Source organism: Neolamprologus multifasciatus, chromosome 7 (assembly GCF_963576455.1).
Source record: "Neolamprologus multifasciatus chromosome 7, fNeoMul1.2, whole genome shotgun sequence".
NCBI lineage: Eukaryota > Metazoa > Chordata > Actinopteri > Cichliformes > Cichlidae > Neolamprologus > Neolamprologus multifasciatus.
The window spans coordinates 64,911,477-64,936,472 of NC_140445.1; the positions used below are offsets into that span (position 1 = coordinate 64,911,477).

At 39.7% G+C, this 24,996-nt stretch overlaps 1 protein-coding gene and 1 pseudogene across 2 annotated transcripts; both read right to left on the reverse strand.

The window, feature by feature from the left end:
* On the reverse strand, nucleotides 1–10,132 carry LOC146515907 (putative polypeptide N-acetylgalactosaminyltransferase 8; annotated as a pseudogene). Its single transcript, XR_014874955.1, has 11 exons — nucleotides 6,627–10,132; nucleotides 5,769–6,107; nucleotides 5,493–5,659; nucleotides 5,123–5,309; nucleotides 4,175–4,372; nucleotides 3,954–4,068; nucleotides 3,463–3,648; nucleotides 3,102–3,239; nucleotides 2,882–2,974; nucleotides 1,945–2,115; nucleotides 1–1,832 (listed from the first exon to the last, which is right to left on the reverse strand). The product of XR_014874955.1 is annotated as a putative polypeptide N-acetylgalactosaminyltransferase 8 (transcript).
* On the reverse strand, nucleotides 10,126–24,733 carry LOC146515908 (putative polypeptide N-acetylgalactosaminyltransferase 8). The gene is made up of 11 exons (XM_085165493.1): nucleotides 21,591–24,733; nucleotides 19,306–19,555; nucleotides 18,927–19,093; nucleotides 17,619–17,802; nucleotides 17,173–17,370; nucleotides 16,864–16,978; nucleotides 16,584–16,769; nucleotides 14,715–14,852; nucleotides 14,335–14,430; nucleotides 13,095–13,262; nucleotides 10,126–12,922 (listed from the first exon to the last, which is right to left on the reverse strand). The coding sequence occupies exons 1-11, from the start codon at nucleotides 21,766–21,768 to the stop codon at nucleotides 12,788–12,790; spliced, it is 1,815 nt and encodes a 604-aa protein (XP_085021619.1). The 5' UTR covers nucleotides 21,769–24,733; the 3' UTR covers nucleotides 10,126–12,787.
* Between the last annotated feature and the right edge of the window lie 263 nt (nucleotides 24,734–24,996).

Consider the following 24,996-nt stretch of genomic DNA (forward strand, 5'->3'; position numbering starts at 1 on the left):
TAGGCCTTTCCTCCTAATCACGCCCCTCCAGGTTTCACTGTCATTGCCCATATGAGGGCAAAGCACAGACTACCTTTTCCCCGATCCAAAGTTGCAGGGAACAAACCCTCTCGTCCACCAGGAGAAACCACAAAGGACAGGCAGCAAGCCAAGGAGATACCCCTCTCTTCCGCATCTCACCAATAGCAACTCCAGACTGAGACAGAGTCCAGCCCCTCTCCAGGAGACTGGTTCCAGAGCCCAAGCTGTGTGTAGAGGTGAGCTCGTCTATATCTAGCTGGCACCTCTCAACCTCATGCACTAACTCAGGCTCCATCCCCACCAGAGATGTGAAATTCCATATCCCAGTTGTGAGTCTTGTTAGACGGAGATCGGTCCACCAGAGCCTCTGCTCCTGGCAGCTGCACGACACAAATTGTACCTGACCCCTATGGCAGCTCCTGCAGGTGGTGGACCTAAAGAAGGATGGGCCCATGTCCAGTCTGTGCCCAATGGGGAACAAAGACCCGGCCACCAGACGCTTGCCGTCGGGCACCCTCCTCAGGCATGTCTCCAGGGCGGGGCCCCGGTCACCCTATCCTGGGCAGGGTAAACTGTTCCCTTAATTGTACAATCATACGGGTCTTTTGAATTGCTGTTTGTCTGGTCTCTCACCCAGGACCAATTTGCCATGGGAGACCCTACCAGGGGGCAAAAGCCCCCCCCCCCCCCCCCCCCCCCGACAATATAGCCCCTGGGATCCCTGGGACACACAATCCCCTCCACCACAATAAGGTAGCGATTCACGGAGGGGGGAATGTTGTCTGTCTACTGTAGAAAGTTTTTGATTTAAAATTGAAACAGGCAATGTGGAGTCAGTATAAACAGTGTAATGGAGCACCTTTAACAGAATGGGATCTGCTTAAAAGTAATGGGAATCAGTTACACTGAAGCATTAGGAAAAATAAATGAGCAGTTTTATTCAGGACTGTGTGTTTGTATTAGTTTTTCATTATGACGCACTACATTCCAGAGAACTCTACAAAATAGTCAGACATCTGTTACCTTTTAGGCATGCATCCTGATGTTAGTCATGTTTAAATTAAAAATTTAAATTGTATTATATTTCAGTTGAATGATATTCCTTCATAGGTCTTTACCGCATTTATTTTTCATTAGTAACATAACAGACATAAGATCTATAAAATACATTTCAAAATCTTTTAACTACCCTGGAAACTCAAGCCCTTCAAACTTGTAACAGACAGAGCAAATGTGTTATTAAAAGATATTATTTTATGGTCTCCATTGTAGCTAAAACTTAATAAGTAAAGCATCACTTTAAAACTGCAATTACCAAGCATAAGTTTTACTGGGACAGAATATGTGAACATGGATTTGCTGTACAGTGTGTTGTAGACAAATGTAGTGCAATTCATGTCAACTCTTGTACAGACATATAATTGGCAACACCCTGCTAGGATTTCACAACTGTGTAACTTTGTCTTGAATGTTGAAAAGACTCAAAGTTTGTTGTGCTACTCTAGACTGAAAATCTTTGATACAAAACCTATTTAATATCTAAGGTATCTTTTCAAATATCTTGGCTTTAAAATCTGTAATACACACACACTCACATTAAAAGTATTGGAAGCAAAAGTAAATGCATTGTCCCAAATAGAGCACCCAGGTGTAACTTATCCACTGCCCAATGAGCAGAGCTCAAACACACTTTAAAAGGGTTTGATTATATGTTGAATTGTCCATCTTTGACCCGTACATTCCTGTATTATAAGTTTCTTGTTTATAATTTCCAGGCATCTCTTTGTCTGTCTGTTCTTCAGTTCTTTGCCCTGGGAAAGAAAGCAAAGTGTTTAAAAAAAAAAGGCAGCTAGTTTGTTCAGTTTTAAGACTAACAGTGCTCATTCAACCTGTTCTGAGATGCAGCAAACAACTTTGTAGTACCTGAGTGAAGTCCCAGTATGTCCCCATTCCTTTCTGCATAGCCTCCTTACAGTTGTACAGGCCAGGCTCAGTTTCTTTTGTGCCCATGTCAGCTAAACATCGGTTGTCATTGTACTTATGTGACTTGATGCCACCAATGTAGAGCTCACCCGTTCCACGATAATATGTGAACTTAGAAAGGAAGAAAGAGAAAGAGACAGAGAGATACAGAGGTCAAAATGATATTAGGATGTTAAAAATGCTAACAACAGACAACAAGGAACAACAATTAACTTCTTCGTTCTCTGTGGACTGTGACATTCATTTCAGATGGAATTGCACGCACAAATGCTTGTGTTTCGAAAGAGACATCCTGGGTGCGATCTAAAAATACCAGCTGCACTGTAAACAATCCTGAACTTAACAAAGATAAGATAAGATAAGATAAAACTTTATTAATCCCTTGGGTGGGTTCCTCTGGGAAATTCGGTTTCCAAAAAGCACAGCACCGACAGTTACAGAGTTACAGAATATTATATATATACACATATATAAATACAGAGACATATATAAATAAAGTATACAAAGGGGATAAATAGAATAAATAGGAATAAAAATACAAGTGAATTGCACAAAGAGACAAGCTTAAAGACAAAATTACTCAATTGTAACCCTTTAAAGCTTGTACCATGAAATTACCATTAAATTTTAAAAATATGAGTTCCAAATTTATTTTTTCTTTATTTTTTGCTTAAACTTGTGTTGTGCAATTTGTTGAGGTTGTTTGGGGGGGGGGGGGGGGGGGTCTGAAAAACTCCCAAATTTGTATCAAATATGATATAGTATGTGTTAACAGATTTAATCAATTTATAGTGTTTTTTGTTTTGGTTTTTGTTTTTTACAACTGCACTGCTTTATACTTATGATTATCAACATAATTATAAGATGCTTCACTTACTTGAGGTCCATAGTAGTAGCAATTGTAGGCGATAGGTGTGTGACCTGGTACTGGACCTTGGTCTATGCACATGTCAGCATCAAGGTTCTTCATCTGTCATCAGGAGAACATTATGAATATTACAAATGGAAACAGGCAAATCATCAAACACAGATTCCCACACATTGTGCAGGACTCGACTGTAACAAACATACTAAGCATCAGAGAAAAGTAAACTTACTCCTCCGTATGCGAGGAGGTCGTCCCAGGGATCCAGCTTAGGATACACATTATCCAGGTACCATTTGAAAGGTTTACAGTTCAACCTTTCTCTGAGTTTCTTCCTCTCTGAAATGTCGCCTATGTCAATTCCATGATTCTGCAAAAAGCAAAATAAGGTGTTAATCAGCTTATAGTTTCATGTGACTGAGGAAGAATCTAAAGAGAGGTTTCCTTTGAATGTCAACGCAAAAAAAAGCTAAGAGCACTCAAAGTCTCATAAAGTTGTTAATTAACCAATGATTTTTTGCGTCATGTAAGTAGACAAATGAAATATCCCTTAAAGAAAGTGTCATTTGCTGTTTGTGTCAATGCAAAAACACCTCAAATGGGATGTTCCAAGCCAGGTTAACGTTGTGCTTGTATTCATCCATCCAGATCTCTGCAACTCTGAGGGCATTTCTCTTCATGGCAGGACCCAGGTCAGGCATGTAGGGCTTGTGGGCCCTCTCGATGTGGGCGATCTTGGAACATGGAACAACTTCAACACTGCCTCCACATGTCCATACCTACATGAAGAAAAAAAAGCACAATAAAACTCAGTCACTATTCTTTCCATGGCTAAGATATGACTTTAGACCTCATCTCCTTGTTTGTATTACATAATGCAATTCATTTACTTGCTACCTGCACCTTCAGTTTCTATGGTATGTTTATAGCCATTTTAAATGATCTGCAGATTAGGACACCTGTGGTGATTATAACAAAATCCAGAAGGTCCATCTGCACAAATGTTCTATATAATCTGATGGCAAAGACACTTATGTTTGCTTTACTATGAAAGAGAATTTATAACTATGGGATGTTTACTCACACGAATTCCCAGCTCAACATTTTCTCCACCATACACTTTCATTCCTTCATCAAGGACTCCAATTTCCCCCAGAAACTTTCTATCAGCAACCAGGATCCCCATGACAGATGGACTCCTAAAGTCAAAGAGATCTCTATTTTAACTATTATATTGATATTAGATCATAATGATAGAGTTAATAAGGCTGTTATGTTGGTTACATTGATTTCACTTGAACTTACTTGCCAGGCAGTGAACCGTCATTAAGTTTGTAATACTCGGGTGTAAAACTCTCATACATGCACCACAGAGCCCAGTCGAAGGCGTGTGCACTGGGATGATATGTAATAACCTTGAGATCATCAAAGTTGACTTTATCAAACACCGGGGAAACCACCACAGTTCGGTCAGCTTTAATCTGTGTCAGCAGAGGTTCAGCCCTGTATGAAGGAGGGGGAAAAAAAAGGTGGAAAGGTTAGTCAACTAATGTGTACATTTCATTAACTGCTGACATGTCTGGGTCAATACTCTTCAATCACACTATGCAGCATGACTATGGCAGCTGGTATAAGCTAGAATTATGAGGTCACACCCCTTTTGTGTCACGGTCTGGCTGGCAGACGGGCACACACGATCTGCACTTCCTAAACGCACACTGACTTGGGAGTCTAACGCAATGATCCCGCGTCGGTGGGAGCGCCAAGACTCTCCCAAGTAGCTCCCCCGATGAGGCCTGATCAGCAGCAGGTGCGTGGCTTTGGGTGTGGCCAGTCCGCCAGCAGGGCCACACCCACCAGGCCTGAAGGCGCCCGCAGGAGCATCTTCATTATTACCACCAATTCAGTGCAACAAGTCTTTTATTGTCCCAGTAAACCTGCTCTGTGACGTGTAGATCAGGAAGTAGTTGAAAACACTGGACAGTTGCCAGTTTTAGATAATCAGACATGTAAAGTGTTTGTATGTGAGAAAGATAGAACGTATTACTCTCAGCAAATCTGTCGTGAAACTTTGACACATCTATGGCCTCAAATCACTGATGGCAATTTATATTTGGTAAACTTGTAGCTAATCTCATGAAGACAGCATTGATATGTTCTTTAATACAATGCGGTAATATAATGTTGAAAGAAAACAGAAAATATAAGACTTAAACCAACAATTGAATATATGTATTTCTGCCATGTTCCTACCACATCTCATGGACTTCAATGTGAGCGTCCAGGATGGCCACCACGTCAGCAGTAGCAGCCCTCCACCCGGATACTCTGGCATGAGCGAGACCTCTCTGCTCACTGTGCCTCACTCTCACAATATGGAGATTAGGGTTCTCCTGCTCAAGCGACTTCAGATACATGTCAAGGTCACCCTTCAGATGGTCTGAATGGAAAAAGATAATTGTGTTTTTTTCTGAAGGAAGTGTTGGTAAGGAAGTGATACCAGCAGATTCAAACCATCCAAAGAAGAAAACTAGTCCCAAACATGCGTGACGTGGTAGTCTTCACTCAGCTTTTGATGATATATTTGAATTGGCTTATAACCAATCGTTTGTATCCAATTTACCATTAGAACTATGGTCATCCACCATTATTATCTCCTTCAGCAGGTTTTTAGGAGTGCGGTCGATGATGCTGCGCAGGGCTCTTTGGAGAACAGACAGGGCTTCATCCAGGTAGATGAGCACCACACTGAGACTTGGCAGGTCCTTGGGGTAACTCTTTTTCAAACATCTATTTATTAAAAAGCAAGAAATGAACTGGATAGAGTAATTGTTTTTTCTTTGAATGTACAGGAGAGAGAATGAAAGATTAAAATCATGAAAAGTTGTAAAAGTTGTACCGAGGATCTCTGGTATCTGGAAGAGGTCGATCCAGAGGGAGGCGATCGCTCAGAAAACATTGTACCCATACTTCTCATACAGGCTCTGAGCCTCTCTTTGGTCATCCTCAGAGAGATTTGCCCCCCACTCCTTGAACAAGGCCGAGTTAGGGAACAGTTTTTCAGACTTTTTCATTTGATCTGCTTCATTTCGGGGTTGGATATTTGCATCATCTTTCTTCTTCTCTGCTTGCTTTTGAACTGCTTGCTGTTGGACTTCTGCTGATTTTCTTTGTTTTTCTTTGTCCTCTTCCAATATTTTCTGCATGATATCCTGCTTTTTCTCAAAACTTCTGAGTACTTTGTGTTCAGTAGAAAAGAATGTAAGCAAAAACACGATCAAAGAAATGGAATGAGTAACTTTCTTAGATACATGCACTCATCTTCTACATTTCCTACCTCTGTTTACATGCATACAGAAGGATAAAAACAAAAGCATAAATAAAAATACACTGCACGTTCAAAAGCTAAAATTGCAGTATTAAACACTTTAATTGAACAGGGACATAAACTTGTGTTATCATTTTATCTCATTTGTCAACAATAAACTGCAAAATACCTATTTATTTATTTTTATAACCATACTAAGGGTGCCTTCATTAATGTCTTTCCCCCTACTTTTTAATAATAAATCATTGGCGGGCATTGACTTAATGTCATATCTTCAATACATGTGCATGTAAAACTGCCTCTGAATTGAATTGATATTTTGCTTAATTTTATTACCATATTTAACTTTCTTTCTCATATAAAACCCACGGGTAGCATTTAATCTTAATAATAATAATAATAATCATCTAAAAGAGAAACTAATCTGACTGAACTCACTTAGATCGCTGATTCTTTCTTCCAGGTTGGACGAGGTCTTCATACGCGGTGTGTCCATCTCTTTTTTAGTGTCCACGCCATTCTTCAGAAAGATGCCGAAGTACAGCATGACCCCCACAGCTCCCACTAACAACAACAGCCATTTTATCCACGTTCCCCTCATTCTGATAACACACCAGCCTCCCAGCCAGACAATCCAACGTGAGAGGACACAAAGAAGCACACACACATGATAAGCTCATCTACTGACTGGACGAGATCAAATAGCTGATAACTCCTGATGTGAATGCCATTAAATCGTTAGTTGAGCAGACACGTGAACATCGCTACCCGCCCATCGCGGCAGGTACGCCCTGCAGCAAGCAGCGTCAGCGTCATGGGCAGGCTCTGTGCGTCCAGACCCGCCCGAAAAACTGACTGTGCCTCGTGAATGTAGCAGACAATAAAAGATATAATGTAAATTTAAGAATTCTTTGTAATTGTCCAAGAATAGTGTGTTAATAAACATGGTCCAGCCAAACCAATTAAAAACAACTCTCATCTCCAATCTCAGACTTGATAAGTATCCCTCATGCTTCTTTGGGACTAAAAAGAGGTCTGCAGAAAAGTCTGCAAAGACCAAAACACCACCATATTACCAGATGACGAGGGGAGGTGCACAACAGACTATCACACAAAAATGACTACATTCCTCAGTGGGTAAAGGATAAATCTATTGACAAAAATCAACTCCTGCTTCATCTCATTAATATCACGAGTCCATAAGTAAACTGTGTCTTTTCTTTTTTATTCATATTTCTAAGTATGTGTGAACCCTGAACCCTGAATATGTCTAAGTACTGATTGTAAGATGTGACTGGATTAAAGAAAAAATGATGAAATGATGACTGAGAGGCTGTACATTTCTGCATTTATCATACTGATAACATAAACGTCTGTCTAAGTCTTACATATAAGGACATATTAATGTCGCTGTTGTTTACCAGGACAGACTCATATGCAAACTGATGACCTCGGACTTCTTTTCTTCATTTGAGTCACAGATGATGAAGGTCGGTTCTCTGAAAACCTTTTACTGTATTTTAATCTGTCGACCTCCTGGACCTGCTGGGGTCTTTCTAACTGAATTTAACGACCTTCTGACATCGATCATTAAACTGGAGAAGGTTGTAATATTGGGAGATTTAAACCTTCATATTGATGAAGCTTCCTGTAACACTGCTGCTGAGCTCATCACTATCACTGAGTCTTTTAACTTTAAGCAGCATGTTTCTGGCCCCACACATACAAAGGGCCACACACTGGATCTTGTTTTTTCCCTGGGTTTAAATATACATGATGTATGTGTGGAAGATGTCCATGTGAGTGACCATAGTTGTATATTCTTTAATTTTTCATTTTACGTGGATCCTTCACCTCCTAAATTGATGATCCGGCGGATTATAAACCAGGATGCTGCTAGAAGGTTCTCTGCCATGTTTGACCCTCACATGGCTCAAAATGATATGGATTCACTTATTTTGTCTTTTAACAATCAATGTAAATCTATTTTAGATACGGTGGCACCTCTGAAACTAAATGTTGTCCATTCTTTAAATTTCTGTCCTTGGATAAATGAAAATATGCGAAATTTTAGGAGATATTGTCACAAATTGGAACGTTTATGGAAGGCTTCCAAGCTTGAGGTCCATAGGGTACATCTCAAGGAATCAATTTCCTCACTTAACGACATGATAAAAAATGCCAGAACTGAATATTTTGCTAATCTCACAGCTTCAAAAAAGAAAAAATCCCAGAGTATTGTTTGATACAATTAAAAACATTGTCTCTCCTGATATTCCTCATGTACCAGTCTATACTAAATCTGATTGGAATGACTTTTTAAACTATTTTGTTAATAAGGTCGCTGCCGTCAGGTCTAATATTTCTCCATCATCCTCGATTGGGGTGATCGTGGCTCAAGAGTTGGGAGTTCACCTTGTAATAGGAAGGTTGCCGGTTCGAGCCCCGGCTCGGACAGTCTCGATCGTTGTGTCCTTGGGCAAGACACTTCACCCACCGCCTACTGGTGTTGGCCAGAAAGGCCAACAAGCTATTGTTGAACCAATATTAAAGAAACCAAATTTGGACCCATCTCTTCCAAGCAGTTACAGGCCAATAACAAAATTACCATTGGTGTCAAAGATCTTGGAAAAAACAGTTGCAGAACAACTTAACAACTTTTTGGAGAAGAACAATGTTCTGGACATTTTCCAGTCTGGTTTCCGCAAATTGCACTCCACTGAAACCGCTTTGCTTAATGTGTCTCTGATGGCAGCAGACACTGGAGATTACACCGTTCTGGTTCTGTTGGATCTCAGCTCTGCTTTTGATACTGTTGATCACAACATCCTGATAAATAGGCTGAAGGACTTGTTTGGGATTACTGGTGTTGTTTTAAATGATTTATGTCGTATCTGAGAGATCTTTTACCGTCTGTATAAATTATGTGCTGTCGGAAACATCAGTTCTGCCCTCTGGGGCACCTCAAGGATCTGTTTTAGGTCCTATTGTCTTTTTGCTGTATATCCTCCCTCTAGGCCAAATTATCAGACATTACAATAATATTTCTTATCATCTCTATGCTGATGACATTCAGTTATACTGTTCTTTCAAAGCTTCTGAGTTTTATAAATTGTCTTGTTTAAATAATTGTCTGTCAGAAATCAAACAATGAGAGTTTCCTCCAGTTAAATGCAGATAAAACAGAAACCTTGATTGTTGCACCTGATCACATGCTTTCAGAAATTAAGTAGCATATTAGTTTTTTAAACTTGGGTGTTATATTTGACAGTTCAATGTCTCTTAATGTCTCTTGAGAAACACTCTAAACAACTTGTCTGGAACTGTTTTTATCATTTAAGAAACATTTCTAAACTCAGACTGGTGTCAAAGGCAGAACTTGAAATGATTCATGCTTTTATCTCTTTTTACTTGTCTCAACAAATCAGCTCTGGATCGCCTTCAGTCTGTACAGAATGCAGCGGCAAGACTTTTAACTGGTACAAACAAGAGGTCACACATTACTCCAGTTTTGGCTTCTCTTCATTGGTTGCCTGTAAATTTTAGGGTTTATTTTAAAATTTTAGTTGTAACTTTTAGAGCTCTGCACGGTGAAGCTCCCCAGTATATCTCTGACCTGTTGAAACCTCATGCTTCATCCCGAGCACTTAGGTCTTCAGGTCAGAGACTACTGGTGGTCCCACGTACTGGGTTTAAAACACGTGGGGATCGGGCTTTTCAGGCACCGAGGCTGTGGAACTCTCTGCCGTTGTCTTTACGCTGTCTAGACTCTACTGACTCCTTTAAAAAGCAGCTGAAGACATTTTTATACAAACGGGCTTTTAATTAATTTTAACTTGTATGTCTGATCTTATTGTGAAGCACTTTGTGATTTTTATCTGTGAAATGTGCTATATAAATAAATTTTACTTACTTACTTACTTAATAATAATAATAACCTCCTCAGGTTTTAAAATAACTTTATTTTACAATCCCAGATGAACAACATATGACCTGTTATACCTTCTCATTATTGGTTCAAAAATAACAGAAGCAGTGTGTAAACTAAGTAGACCCCATAATTCAATACTTTTTAGCACCAATAAGTTGAAGTAATTCTTTCCTCTCATGCCATTACGGAGGAATCTTGGAGGCCAAAATTGCTCCAGTTCATTGAAGTCCTTGGGCATTTGTGTGTGCACAGCTTTCTTTAGAGCTCATTCAGCCTTTTAATTGGCTTGAATCTGGTCTGGACATTGACTGGGCCATTGCAACAGCTTGATTCTTTACTTTTTCTGCCATTCTGTTTTAGATTCACTGGTGTGTTTGGCATCATTGCTCTGATATATGCTGCGTTTGATTTTCACCAATTGTGGCACTGTGCACCATAGCTCAATATCATAGTTTGATTTTGTGTGTGCAAAATACATTTTTGCAGATATCTTGTGGTTCAGATACAATTTTCCAACCCTAGCCTGTGCTGCCGTGTTCTTTTTAAAATTTAGAGGCTTTCTCCTGGTAGTCCTTCCAAACGAGCGAGTCTTGTTCAGTCTTTTTCTTTGGATACTTTCATTAACTTGAATATTCTAATTGAGCCCTGTAGAGTCTGCGATGTGGATTTCTTTTCCAGTTTCTCTGAACATTGCACAGTTTGACCTTCTGGTGATGTTGCTGAGATGTCCAGTCCTGGGAAGATTGGCAAGTGTCTGACATTGTTTTCCACTCGTGAATAATCTTTATCGGTGTGGAATGATGAACTTCAAAGTATTTGAAACTTGTAACCCTTCCCAGACACACACCCAAAACCCATAGACACACCCAAGGTTAAAAGTATAATGTTGTCACGGTTGTTACGGTTCCATTATGAAACAGGTTCCATTTATCAGCAGCATGTCTTAGACCACCCCTATCTTTCAACTGAGCTGTAAATTTCGTGTCAGTGACATACCTGTAAAGTTTCTTAACTTCATCTTGAGTTTGTGTGACATTATTCCATTTAGAAATTCTGTCCATAGCCAGACAGGGAGGCACATGCATAGGTGTGTGCAATAACCTTAATCTGAACCTCATTTTGACCTGGTGGCACACAGACAATACTTTAATGTGTTGGTAGGTGCTCCAGCTGAACACATCCCTATTTCCTGTACCCTTTTCCAAGTATTTATGAGTCACATCTAACAAATTTTTAAACAATGGCTTCACTTTGATGGCAACTACACATCTAGAAACCTTCCAGATTACATTTGATTTTTAGTAGTCAATTGAGTGCATACATTTACAGCAAATTGTTGTTTTTGGTCATAGTTTTTCCCTTTCGAGCCAGACGTTAATTGATTTAGTGAGGCTGTTGTGGCAAAGGATTTGGCGCACACAGCAGTACAAGGTAAAGGTTTGTTCTCTGCAGCTGAATATGTGCTTAGAACAAGCAAACAGTTCTGTCCTCTCTCTCTTCTCTGGGCTCCAGCAGTTACTCAAATAGGGAAGGCTTAATAACACAATGCCTGCCAGGACAGCACACCCACTGGACCCACTGGACCACCCCTCCACTGCATCTGAGACACATATCACACCATCATCTCACTCACAATTTCGTTAAAATAAAATAAAAAATTAGAATTGCTCGTTAATCTATAGTCAATCTATAGTCGGTCAAAAAAAGAAGCAAAACAAAAACCTAATTGGTCCTTAAAGTTGGGAAATTACTGTTACACCAGTCAAAACATGAAAAAACCCACAGCTTAGCTCAATAAGATAAATATCTCAGAATGAAAAAGTACACTAAAGAATGAGCTCAACTAAATTTAAAATATACAAAAGAGATTTAAAAATTCCAAATCTAAACACGATAAAGAGATTAAATCTTAAATGAATTAAAGTATTGTGGCATCAGGTGAAAAAATGTTTTTGCATCTGTACAATTATGCAGAGTTAATGGAGTTTAGCATTGCAGCACAATCAGGTTTACATAAAGTGGACCAAGAACCCTTTTATTCACTCACAGGTGACGTCCAAGCCATACAGTCATCATGCATTCCTGTTTTTCTTGCTGCAACTGTTCAATGTCAGTTCTGCGAAAGATAATTCTTAAAAGGTATTATCTGTGGATCTGTGGATCTAACTACAGGTCGTGACTACCTTTAAACCTGAGCAATAAAGCTATTTTTACTTGTGGCTATTTGCACAATAGAAGGGGTAAAAAGAGATGACACACCAATCTAATGAACTTGAATGCTTGCACCTGCACACCTGTGTTTTTCAATATTTTGCACAACACTATATCATAATTATTGTATCACAACATATGGATATATTATACTATATTTTCATGAATCAAATAAACCTCTTTTCAAAATGTCAATTTCTGGATTTTGCACATTAGCTGTTCATTATTATGTCATAACTGTTTAAACTCCAGGAAAGGTAGAAAAATGTGTACTCTAGTTATTTGTAGTGAGAACTGTAGAATTGCAAACATTTTCCAGGGTAGTCAGCGATATCATTGCAAAAACACGCTTAAATGGTTTTGACCTTTTTTAAAAAAGAAATTTATTTTAAATGAGATCGAGTTTGAGCACACTTTAATATAACAGACGTTCATGTTAAAAACGGCACTAAAAGCTTGTGATGAGATGCTCGATCCTCCAGCTCTGCCCACTGCACTGCTGAATGATGAGTTCATAGTAAAAGTTTGCTCCCTGGGCGATTTCAAGGCATCTGTTTGTTGCTTTGTTCATGATTGCTTGGCCCTGCCACAGTTTGAGAGAAAGTATGAGGCAACAGTGCACAAGTGTTTGTAAAAAAAACATTGATGTATGTCAGTAGGAGCATCTGAACATTTTTGACTTTAGCACCTCCCACCAGTGGCACCTGAAAAGACACTATAAACATTACCATGATTGTTATCGACCAAGATCTTACTTGTTTGAAGTCCCAGTGTATGTGTAGTTCATTCATTTTTGCCAGTGGACACTCCTGCAGGGTGGGAGAACTTCCAGAGCCTGGATCAACCAGGCAGCGATCACTGTTATAATTGTGAGATGTAATCCCCCCAATGATTATTTCACCATCTGTGTTGTAGTAGCAGTGCTGTTAAAAGGAAAAGTAATAACTTCAGATTATATTCAGTCATATTTATTATCCTGGTAGTTGTCTACATTATAGGGCTGCCACAAACGATTATTTTGATAGTCGACTAGTCACCGATTATTTTTGCCATTAGTCGACTAATCAGATCATCATCCATTGGACATACAGCTTATTGCACCAGCAGCATCTTCTCTTATATAACTATCATTAGTTTACAACTTTAAGTGTTTAAGGTATGTGCTAACTAAAAATAAAGACAAGATGATAGTTTATTAAATTTTAATGAAATTTGCAGATTGTTTCGGTGAAGTTTAATAAACTCCTTGCTATCTAAAATATAACAGGACACCAGAGTATATTCTGGAGCATCTCACACTTCTGATAATCAGTTATTCAGCTGTGTAAAAACTATAACTTTAATCTCAACCAAACCGATTTACTCAGGAACAAATAAAATACTACAAAAAGCCAAACAATAACATTTTTAAGTTATCTAAGTGACTTATATATCATGTTTAACCTGAGTAGCAAAAGACAGCGGTGGGTTTGAAAACGATTAGCCGGGAGTCCGGTGTTCTCACGGCTCTAGTTAGCCTAGCCCCCGGCTAACTATCGAGCTAGTGGCTAACAGATGTCTCCGAAAACGTCGGAGCGCTTTTGAAAATATGTGGTCTTGATAAACTGAGCAGATATTTGAGGTTTACACAGCTACATTCTTGCCGGAAAATATGTTAACCGTTTATTTTGTGACCCAGAAAGAATAATAAGAGTAATATTAAAACTAAGTAGCTGCTGCCATTGTTGGAAACTGAGCTGGGCTGCGCTATTAATTCTGGGACACAGCTTCTTCTTCTTCGGGGTTTAACGGCAGCTGGCATCCTTGTACATGCAGTGCTGCCATCTTCTGTTTCAGTCCGTTATTACACTCTTAAATCCTACTACTTATTCCTGCGTCTTTTGGGATCTTACAAAGCTTCAAACGATGCGTCGACTATTAAATCAGTCGTCGACGATTTTAATAGTCGACGTAATCGTGACTAGTCGACTAATCGTGGCAGCCCTACTACATTACCTGTGGTTGTTGGAAGTGGCATCCATGCAGGATGGGGATATTTCCTGGAACAGGTCCTTGGTCCACACAGTGGCTCTTAAGAAGGTCATTCTGTAGCTGGAGTGTCAAAATTGCTTATTTGCTTTGTACTGAATCATATACTTACTGTGTGGGTAGTTTCTAAAAAATATATATTTAAATCTCCTGGGATTAGCTACTACATGTTTTTTTTAAACTTTTTTTAAAAAAATTTACCACATTCGAAGTCTTAAATCATGGAAAGCCTCCTGAAATACAACCTAACTTTTAACACCACCACATTTCTTATCTTGAACTTACTCTAATAGATATTTTGATCCTTGTGACAAAGTGCTCAAAAAGCAAAATTATAAGCCACTTACCACACCATAACCCAACATGTTATCCCATGTTAACAGACTGGTGTAGACATTTTCCAAGTACCATTTGAAGGGTTTACATTTAAGCTTCTCTCTGAGCTCCTTCCTCTGAGACACATCACCAATATCGACCATGTGATCCTGTGTGTCAGATGTCACACCAGAAAGCATGATTTCCACAGTAACATTCTTATTTCTAAAAGAAACGTCATGAAATGAATGCTGGCTAAAACAGCTGTGTTTACTTTTGTGAAAAACTGTCAGGTATGAGGTAATAATGTGGCAGCGTTACCTTGAAAAGCCTTTCCCCCTCTACAAAAGTGTCATTTTGGCTAAAATGATCAATAAGAAGAAAATATTGTATAGACTTATACAGTGAACTTTTAAATAGAACAATACATTTAGGGACAAAACAGCCAACCACTAAAAGGAAGCATCTCTCCTGAATAAATAGGACAAATAGTATGCCAGGTACAAAAAAAGTTGAAGAAAGACATTCCTCAGTGTAAGCTTGTAATTGGTAGTGTAAGCTAATTTGCATTATAAAGTAATTTATAATATAGGCCAGGGGTCGGCAACCCGCGGCTCTTTTGTCCTTATACTGCGGCTCCGGGTGGTTTGGGAAAATAAATTAGAAGTATTTAGCTGAAGTGTATTTTATTTGTCTTTAGTTCTTTTTTTAACTTGTAGTTCTAAATTGGAAGATTATTGTGATTTTGAAATATAAAAATAAAATTATATTTTATTATTTTTCATCGCTCAAAATAAGCGTCACACTCGCGGAAGCCGGTGTACCCGCCGAAACGCCGTGCATTTATTGAGACTTTCAACCCCAGGTAGGCCAGTTATGGATCTTCGGATCCACATTATGCCAGCAGCTCCACCGTGAACTATGTTAAAAACAAACACCGCTCACGCTTCACAGACGACAGCTTACAGTCCTGCGTAAAGATGAAAGTGACTTCGTACAGCCCCGATTTGCAGACGCTGTGCGCAGAGGTTCAGGAGCAGAAGTCCCATTGTAAACATATCACGGCAGACCCGACGATGTTTCCATGAACACGCTTTACAGCTTCTCTTTATTCACCACTTTTCATACACGGTTGCTGTACGCATACAGCCGGCTGTAGCTTTTCAGCTCACAGCCCGACAACACAACAGCAGAGAGAGCACAGACTTTAAAGCGGCGAGGCGTGATTGCGGGTGCCGCTCAGGTATGTCCGCCGCTGCAGACCACGCCCCGCCACACACATTAACCAGGTAAAATACATATTTTGGCAGAATTTTGCAGATATCTATTTTTCCTTTTTTAGCAGCATAGTGCTTTTTTTCCAATTACTTTTTAAAAGTCAGGTCAATGCTCCAAAAGCCCAAAGGCGATATAAGGGTGGCAGCTCACAACAGTTTTCGTTTGCTACATGGATCATTTTAGTTCAGCTTTCCTTTGGTTATATTTCTTTAAGAGTTCAAAATGTGTTAATTACATAAATAAAATGTAATTTTCTCTGTAGCACTTCATGGAGTTCATAATCAACACACCTTAGTTGCTCTGTGGATTCTTTTAAAAAGCAGTTAAAAACTTTTCTGTTCAAACAAGCCTTTTGTTGATCTACGTATTTTATATTCTTTACATTATTTACATTTGATCTTTTACATTGAGTATAATGTCTATTGATTGTATTGTTTATTTTAATCTTTGTGTACAGCGCTTTTTGACTGCCTGTCTGTTAAAAGCGCTTAATAAATGAACTTTTTCTCTCCGATATGCGATCCAGTAATTTACGTCAGTATCGGACCGATCCGATACGTAATATCGGATCGGTCCATCTCTATACTAAACATAAACTTTAGATTATAAATCATCATACAAACCTCCAGTGGGACGTTCCATGCGATAAATACATTTTTCTTGTATTCATCCAACCAGATATCTGCCACCCTCAGAGCATTTCTTCTCATGGTAGGGCTGAGATCAGGTGCATATGGTTTATGGGCCCTCTCGATGTGGGCTATCCTCGAGCAGGGCACAACCTCTATACTTCCTCCGCACAGCCACACCTGAGTAGACACAGATCAGATGGCCGTGATAGGCAAATCTTCAATCTTAAATAGTTTAAAAGCGTGGACTATAATATTATTACTAATAACTTACACGAATACCAAGTTCAACATTTTCCCCACCATAAACTGTCATCCCACCATCCAGCCCACCAATTTCTCCAAGAAAAGCTCTGTCTGCTGCAAAGATTCCCATAACAGACGGACTCCTGTGCAAAAACCAACACATGAGGTTTTTTTACCAACAATTCTCCACCTATATTGTCTGCAATCCAATGTCACAGAGAACAGACTAAGACACATAAAGCAATATTTCACTGTGGAACAACAAGAGAGTTTCCACTGGTGCTTGAGATTTTGTGATGCTGTCTCTATCGCCTCTTTGCTTGCACGCTTCACGTACTTCCCCGGTTGTGATTCATCCATCTTCTTTACCCACTCAGAGCCAAAGGGCTCGTATGTGCACCACATTGCCCAGTCAAAGCCATGAGAAAATGGGATATATCTTTCCACGTGTAGGTCATCAAAATGGACCTTATCAAAGACAGGGGACACTACAACAGTCCTGTCAGCTTTGATCCTGTCCAGCAAAGGTTCTGCCCTGCAGAAGAGGAACAAATAAGACACCAATGATCTCAGGAGAACTTTCCAGTATGTCTGTTCATAAGATTTCATCCAAAATTACTGTTTTTATTTGAACTTGAAGCGCTAGCAAAAGAAATAACTCATTAAATAAGGAGGGAAATGGGTACTTCCGATTGGTGGAGGATGTGTTCCTCGACTGCCTTCCTACTTTACTCTTGTTTTCCTGGGGGGGGAACAAACCATAAAGTTAAAACATGTACTTACCATCCTTCTGTGGCTTCAATATGGGCATCTAAAATGGCCACAACATCAGCTGTGGCATGCGCCCAACCGGATATCCGGGACTGTGATAAGCCCATTTGTTGCATATGTCTCACTTTCTTCACTAATCCAGGCATCTCTTTGTTAATTTGATCTATGTAGTCTTGTAAGGGTTTTCCAAGGTCATCTGCAATCGAAATAGAGATCTGTGACAAAGCTGATGTAGTTCAAAATACTGAGTGACATTAGCGAGGACTAGGGATGGGTATTGTTTAGGTTTTATCCGATACCGGTGCCAAACCAGTACTTTTGAAACGGTGCCGGTGCTTAAACGGTGCTCAAACCGGTGCTTAAAGAATGGAGAACACAAAATTGTCCAAAAACCTCTCATGTTCAGCTGTTTTTTTGTAAAAAGATAACAATGTTAGCCTTTTCTGCAGCTATAGGGCATATATGGTATCACTCTTGGCTGGAAGCAGCTTAATCAATGGAAAAAACACAAACTTTGTCCAAAAACCTCTCATGTTTAACTGTTTCCCACTTTTTCTTTGGTCATTTTAGCCTTTTTGTCCAGGGTGAAGGGAGTATCTGCCATCAAACAAGAAGACAGCCGCATGTAGCTATGATGATGTTTGCTAGTTCACCTTACATGCATTAATGTAATAACGTGGTTAGCCTACTCAACGTAAATTACACACGAACAACATTAAGCTACTCACGCAGAGAAGAACGGCTGCTGCTGCATCATCATCCTCATCATTTCTGCTACACCGGCAGGGCTAGGGGCCAGGACTCTCCTCTTCTGGTTTTTGGGGGATGTTGCTAACTCCGGGTCCGCTAACAGGCACCACACCCGCAGTAGATGTGCTCGGTGTGAGGTCTCGCAGCAAGCTATCAAATACGGCGCGTTTCTCGGCTTTTAAAAAAAACGCTATGCGTCTCCAGATGTTTCATCAGATTTGAGGTGTTACCTCCTTTGACAGTATCACAGTATCAGCTTAAAGCACTTGTTGCAGCTGCTGAGTTTGCATCTTTTGCTGTGAAGTACAGCCAGACTTTGACCGCTTCGCCTTGGGCATTTTTAATCTGTAGCTCTGCTCTAAAAGAACGTACGTACCTGGACCCGCCTACTATCCTCGGAAACGTAAAATGATTGGCTAGAATCTAAAGTGTATCACAGCTCAGGAAAATAAAGCACCGAAATGTGCGCTGCTTTTCGGTCTGGTTACTACCGTTTATGTCAGAACCGGTGCCATGATGGCACCGGATACCGGTACCCATCCCTAGCGAGGACTATCTTTGTAAGCTTACTGTAATTGCTGTAGTCATCCACCAGAATGATTTCTTTCAGCAGCTTCTTTGGAGTGTGGGTGATTATACTTTGTATTGCTCTCTTAATGACAGACAGGGCCTCATTTATGTAGATGAGTATCACACTGATGCTCGGCAGATCTTTGGGATATTTCTTTGCCAGACATCTAAACGGCGTGAGATGGTGTGTATTAGATTAATGTTTTAGTAAGCTCAAACAGACCATTAGCCCAGCCCCGTTTTTCGAGGTTTACTTGGGAGTAGTGAGATAGTTTTAAGCTCTTCTAGGACAAAGGATGACAACATTGGAATTTGAAGCAGAAAATAAATAAATAACTAAAAATACTTGACCGTCATGGATCTCATTAACAAAATGTACCTGGTATCTCTTGTGTCTTGAAGCTTCCTGTCAAGTGGCAGCTGGTTACTCAGGAAGGCATTGTATCCATAAATCTGAAACAGACCTTCAGCTTCCTTCTGCTCTTGTTCTGTCAGGCCATCGCCCCACTTGGTAAACAGGACGGAGTTTGGGTATAACTTTGACATAATGGTCTTCTCTTCTTCTTTGTCCACATTTTGTAAAATGGAATTTGTGAAATTCTTTTGACCTAAAACCTCGGTTAGCTTTGCTTTTGTGGAGGTTGAAAAACAGAAGGATGAAAACTGTTATTCATGGTTGGGGCAAAAGAAGAAGAAACCACCTAACAGAATTGTTTCGACTTATCAAGTGCTCTTCAAAAACTCGTCACACAGATCAAATCTAGCATGCATCTTTCCCCTTTTGGGTTCCTGACATTGAAAAAGAAAAAAAAAAGTAATTTTACCTGAGTTTGCCATTAAAACAACACTCCACCTTCAAATGGATGAATACGCTTGAAGAGCAATGCCATATAAGATGGACCAAGCTGTGTTTAACAGCAACATTCACCAAGGAAACTATACACAGGAAACCTTAGTGGACAATTCTTTTTTTATGCAATAAATAGCATTAAAGAAAAAGCATTGAAAGGAGATTTCTCATTGGTTGCAACCCTTATAGTTGGCAGTCTTGGCTTGCTCTGTCTCATTCAGTTCTGCTTCCAGGTAATAGTAGCAGTGGTGGCGATGTACAGGGTGGGCCATTTATATGGATACACCGTAATAACATGGGAATGGTTGGTGATATTAAAGTCCTGTTTGTGGCACATTAGTATATGTGAGGGGGCAAACTCCTCAAGATGGGTGGTGACCATGGTGGCCATTTAGAAGTCGGCCATCTTGGATACAACTTTTGTTTTTTCAATAGGAAGAGGGTCATGTGACTCAAACTTATTGGTAATGTCACAAGAAAAACAATGGTGTGCTTGGTTTCAACGTAACTTTATTCTTTCATGAGTTATTTACAAGTTTCTCTTTGTTCAAAGCCATTGACATGTCAATGGCTGTGGGTCCATTCTTCATTATGGAAACCTCAAGGCCACTGGATATTTGAAATTGCTACATTATGATGTGTTTCCCTCCTTACGCACTGAAGCTGGCACGTTCCCTGAGTTTTTCCAGCAAGATGGTGCACCACCACATTATGGGTGCCAGGTCCGAGCATTCCTAGATGAACAGTTTTCTGGAAAGGGGATTGGTCATCGTGGTCCAGTTGAATGGCCCCCAAGGTCTCCCGATCTGACCCCCTTAGACTTTTATCTTTGGGGTCATCTGAAGGCAATTGTCTATGGTGTGAAGATACGAGATGTGCAGCACCTGAAACTACGGATACTGGATGCCTGTGCTGGCATTTCTCCTGCGGTGTTGCTATCAGTGTGTGAAGAGTGGGAGAAGAGGGTTGCATTGACAATCCAACACAATGGGCAGCACATTGAGCACATTTTATAAGTGGTCAGAAACTTGTAAATGACTCATGAAAGAATAAAGTTACGTTGAAACCAAGCACACCATTGTTTTTCTTGTGACATTACCAATAAGTTTGATGTGTCACATGGCCCTCTTCCTATTGAAAAAACAAAAGTTGTATCCAAGATGGCCGACTTCTAAATGGCCACCATGGTCACCACCCATCTTGAGGAGTTTGCCCCCTCACATATACTAATGTGCCACAAACAGGACTTTAATATCACCAACCATTCCCATTTTATTACGGTGTATCCATATAAATGGCCGACCCTGTAGAATCCCAATAGTGTTTTGCTCCACACTGGAAGCACATCCTCCAGACCAACCACCAACCAACACCACCATGACTTAACATAACTTAACTTAGCATTAAAGAAAAAGCATTGAAAGGAGATTTATCATTGGTTGCAATCCTTATAGTTGGCAGTCTTGGCTTGCTCTGTCTCATCACAAGCCGAGACAGTTCTGCTTTCAGGTAATGGTAGCAGTGGTGGCGATGTAGAATCCCAATAGCCTTTTGCTCCACACTGGAAGCACATCCTCCAGACCAACCACCAACCAACACCACCGTGACTTAACAGAGCAACTATTCATAAAAAGAGAGCCATAAGATTGGGAGTACACATTTACTTTTGACACACATACATTTCTTGTGAGTGGTGGATTTTTACAATGTGATAGCTAATAATAGGTTAAGCTATTTCACTGAAGGGTAACTTTATCAATAATGTTGAAAAGAAGTCGGCGTGCGAGAATGTGAACTTTGAAACTGATACTCACTCAGTTTGTTTAGAGTCTGTTCGATCCTCTCCAGTTTTCTCTTTAAAAGTTCTTGATCAGCTACTCCCTCAGGAATAGATTTTCTGGGTTTACAACTTCTATTTGTGTAGATGATGAAAATGTATAGTGACAACAAAAACGATCCGATTATTCCAACTCTTCGTATGTTTACCTTCATCGTGGTTTCTCACAGAGGATCACAGTGTAATTATGTCCTCTGCAGCATTTCAGCGTTCTGTGTCCGTTTGAACAGGCTTTAAAACTCAAGCTGTATAATAAAGCATATCTTATCTTAAAGTTGAAACATTTCTGAAAGAAAAAAAAAACTGCCAAAAACCGTTATCAGGCTAACAATAAAGGTTTCAAAGTACACACAGTAAATTTCATGTGCTTGTAAAACTTACTCAGCCTCCTTTCTTTTACATGAATTCACTGTGGTTGTAATTGATATAAAAACATTAGCACATTTAGGATAAATGACAGCCTTGAAGCATTAAATATTACAGATAAGATTATGCTTGTTGTCCATTTCTATTTTTCTCTCTTCTTTATCCTCCTGTAACCAACCAACCAAAAGTTGAACACAGTAAAGCAATAAAATGTGTGTGAAAATAAAAACAAAGGTCACATGGTTATTGTAATAGCGCCTCAGTGAAGGACGAACACTTGGAAGCAGGAATTCTCTTCACCCAACGTGCAATTTATTTACAGATGCTGACAACAAGACAGGTTGGTGGTATGAACCACAAAATAAGAAAGCTGCAAAATGCAAACTTACAACTGTTTAAAAAAACCCAAGGAAACTCAAAACATGTCAAACCCATGGCTCTTAGTCTACTAGCCAGCACTTTAATCCTACAGTGCCATCTCAAACTCTCCCTCGGGATCATCAACCAGGCTTATAAAGCTTAAACCTCTTCACAGAACAAACCAAGTAAGCAATAATCTGTTAACAGTCATAATAGATGTTTTGCAGAAAAGTGTGACAAAGACGTTTCCATATTTCCTATGAATTTTACTTTTATGTGCACCAGGATAGAATATGTGAAGTAAAATGGATTTGTTGTACAGGGTGTGCATGTGTGGCTGCATGAGGTATGGTGTTGTAGGTAAATGCAGTGCAACTCATGTCACCATAGTAAAGACATATACTAAGATTTCACAACTGTGTAATTCTATTTCATATTTTCTGACAGCCTCAAAGTTTCCGAGCACTAGAATCTGTAGTAATATAGTTTTTGTGGATTGTTGTATCGCAGCAGAGAGAGGTGCTCGAGTTATCTCCACCAGTGAGAGTATAGCGCCTCCGGTCCTGGGGTAAGTCGTTAAAACTACTTTTATTAGCATTCACAATTACCGGAGGCTAAGGTTATATTTATCTGTTGTTTTAGGGTTTGATTGCTGCCTTCACATCTCCGTGGCAAACTGCCCGACCTTAATCGGAAGAGTGAAACACCTTCCCAGCTGCTGTTGTGAGGGCTCCTCCTCGGTGGAGCCTGCTGTCTTGTCTTGTTGTGAAACTGTTTTTATTAAGTAGTGTTAAGGGTTCAAATATCGAGGAGGGATATATGGGATAATATTTAATAACTTTGAGATCATCAAAGTTGACTTTATCAAACCACCACAGTTCGGTCAGCTTTAATCTGTGTCAGCAGAGGTTCAGCCCTGCATGAAGGAGGGGAAAAAAGGAAATGTTCATACAATTTCACACAATAAATTTTCTCAAATGCTGGTGAGATGTCTTGTTCAATACGTTTCAATCACGTCATGATGCTTGATTGTGACTTCTGGATGGCAGCTGGTAAATATTGGTATTAAGTGGAAGTCACCTGCACTTGGTGTCTTTTACAATTAAAATGCTACACCCATGTTCAACTTTTAAATGATGCAAAAGCTTGGAACACTCGGTCACTTTGTTGTTCTAGAAATCAATCTTTGACATAAACCTGCGCATACAGATTAGTATTTAAGGTTTGACTCTCATCATCCACCGGAGCACAAACTGGGTGTCATCAAAATGCTACAACACAGAGTGAACACCAGTTTTCACAGATATGTATATAAGCCATCCAAACAAGAAAACTAGTGACAAACATGTGACGTGATCATCTTCACTCAACTTTTGATGGTTTGTTTGAATTGGCAGATGTGAACAGGAAAGGAAAATGAGAGGCGTGCACATAAAACATGTTAACAGCCTGTATTGCCTTACAATAATCTGCATGCCCTATAATTCAATTTTTCTTTTGTCACAGATGTTCTTTCTTTATAACCAGCCTACCATTAGAACTATGGTCATCCACCATTATTATCTCCTTCAGCAGGTTTTTAGGAGTGCGGTTGATGATGCTGCGCAGGGCTCTTTGGAGAACAGACAGGGCTTCATCCAGGTAGATGAGCACCACACTGAGACTCGGCAGGTCCTTGGGGTAAATCTTTTTTAGACACCTATTCATTAAAAAGAATTATATGAAATACCACTGTATTTGTTTAGAAATATGAAATATTTTAGCAAGAAATGAACTGGGTGGACTTAACTGTCTGGATTTTTTTTCTTTGAATGTACAGGAGAGAGAATGAAAGATCGAAATCATATAAAATGAAAGTTGTACCGAGGATCTCTGGTATCTGGAAGAGGTCGATCCAGACGGAGGCGATCGCTCAGAAAAACATTGTACCCATACTTCTCATACAGGCCCTGAGCCTCTCTTTGGTCATCCTCAGAGAGATTTGCCCCCATGTCCTGAACAAGGTCAAGTTAGGGAACAGTTTTTCAGGCTTTTTTATTTGGGTCTCCTCGTTTTGGGTTTGGATATTTGCATCATCCTCTGTCTGCTTCAATGTCTGCTTTTGGACTGTTGGACCTCTGCAGATGTTCTTTGCTCGTCTCTGTGCTCTCCCAGCATTTTTTGCATGACATCCTGTTTTTGCTCAAAACGTCTGAGTGCATCGTCTTCAGTTGAAAACAATAACAAATTGGAGACATCAACAAAGTTTTAAAATTACAGTATAAAACACATTTATAGAAGATGGACAGAGACTTGTGTTGTAGTTTGATTTCATTTGTCATTAACAAACTGCATTACCATATGTATCTTTATTTGGTTTAAAGTCCCATGGTTACCATGCAATAATAATAATAATAATAATAATAATAATGAGGAACATTAACCCCTGACTTAAATCACTGAGATTACTGATCATTTCCTCCAGATCGGAAGAGCTCCTCAAATGCTGTGTGTCCATCTCTTTATCAATCTCCTCTTTATGTTGATTTCCATTCTTCAGAAAGCCAAAGTACAGCATGACCCCCATAGTGCCCACTAATAACAATAGTCGCTTTGTCAATGTTACCCTCATTCTGATAACACCGGCTTTCTAGCCAGATAATAACACGTCAGAGGAC

Coding starts and splice junctions, on each gene's coding strand:
- LOC146515908 (XM_085165493.1), bottom strand. CDS start 21,768: ATGAAGGTAAACATACGAAGAGTTGGAATAATCGGATCGTTTTTGTTG. Junction 19,094..19,305: donor CAAGACACAAGAGATACCAG/GTACATTTTGTT, acceptor CACGCCGTTTAG/ATGTCTGGCAAAGAAATATC. Junction 16,770..16,863: donor ATGTTGAACTTGGTATTCGT/GTAAGTTATTAG, acceptor GTGTCTACTCAG/GTGTGGCTGTGCGGAGGAAG.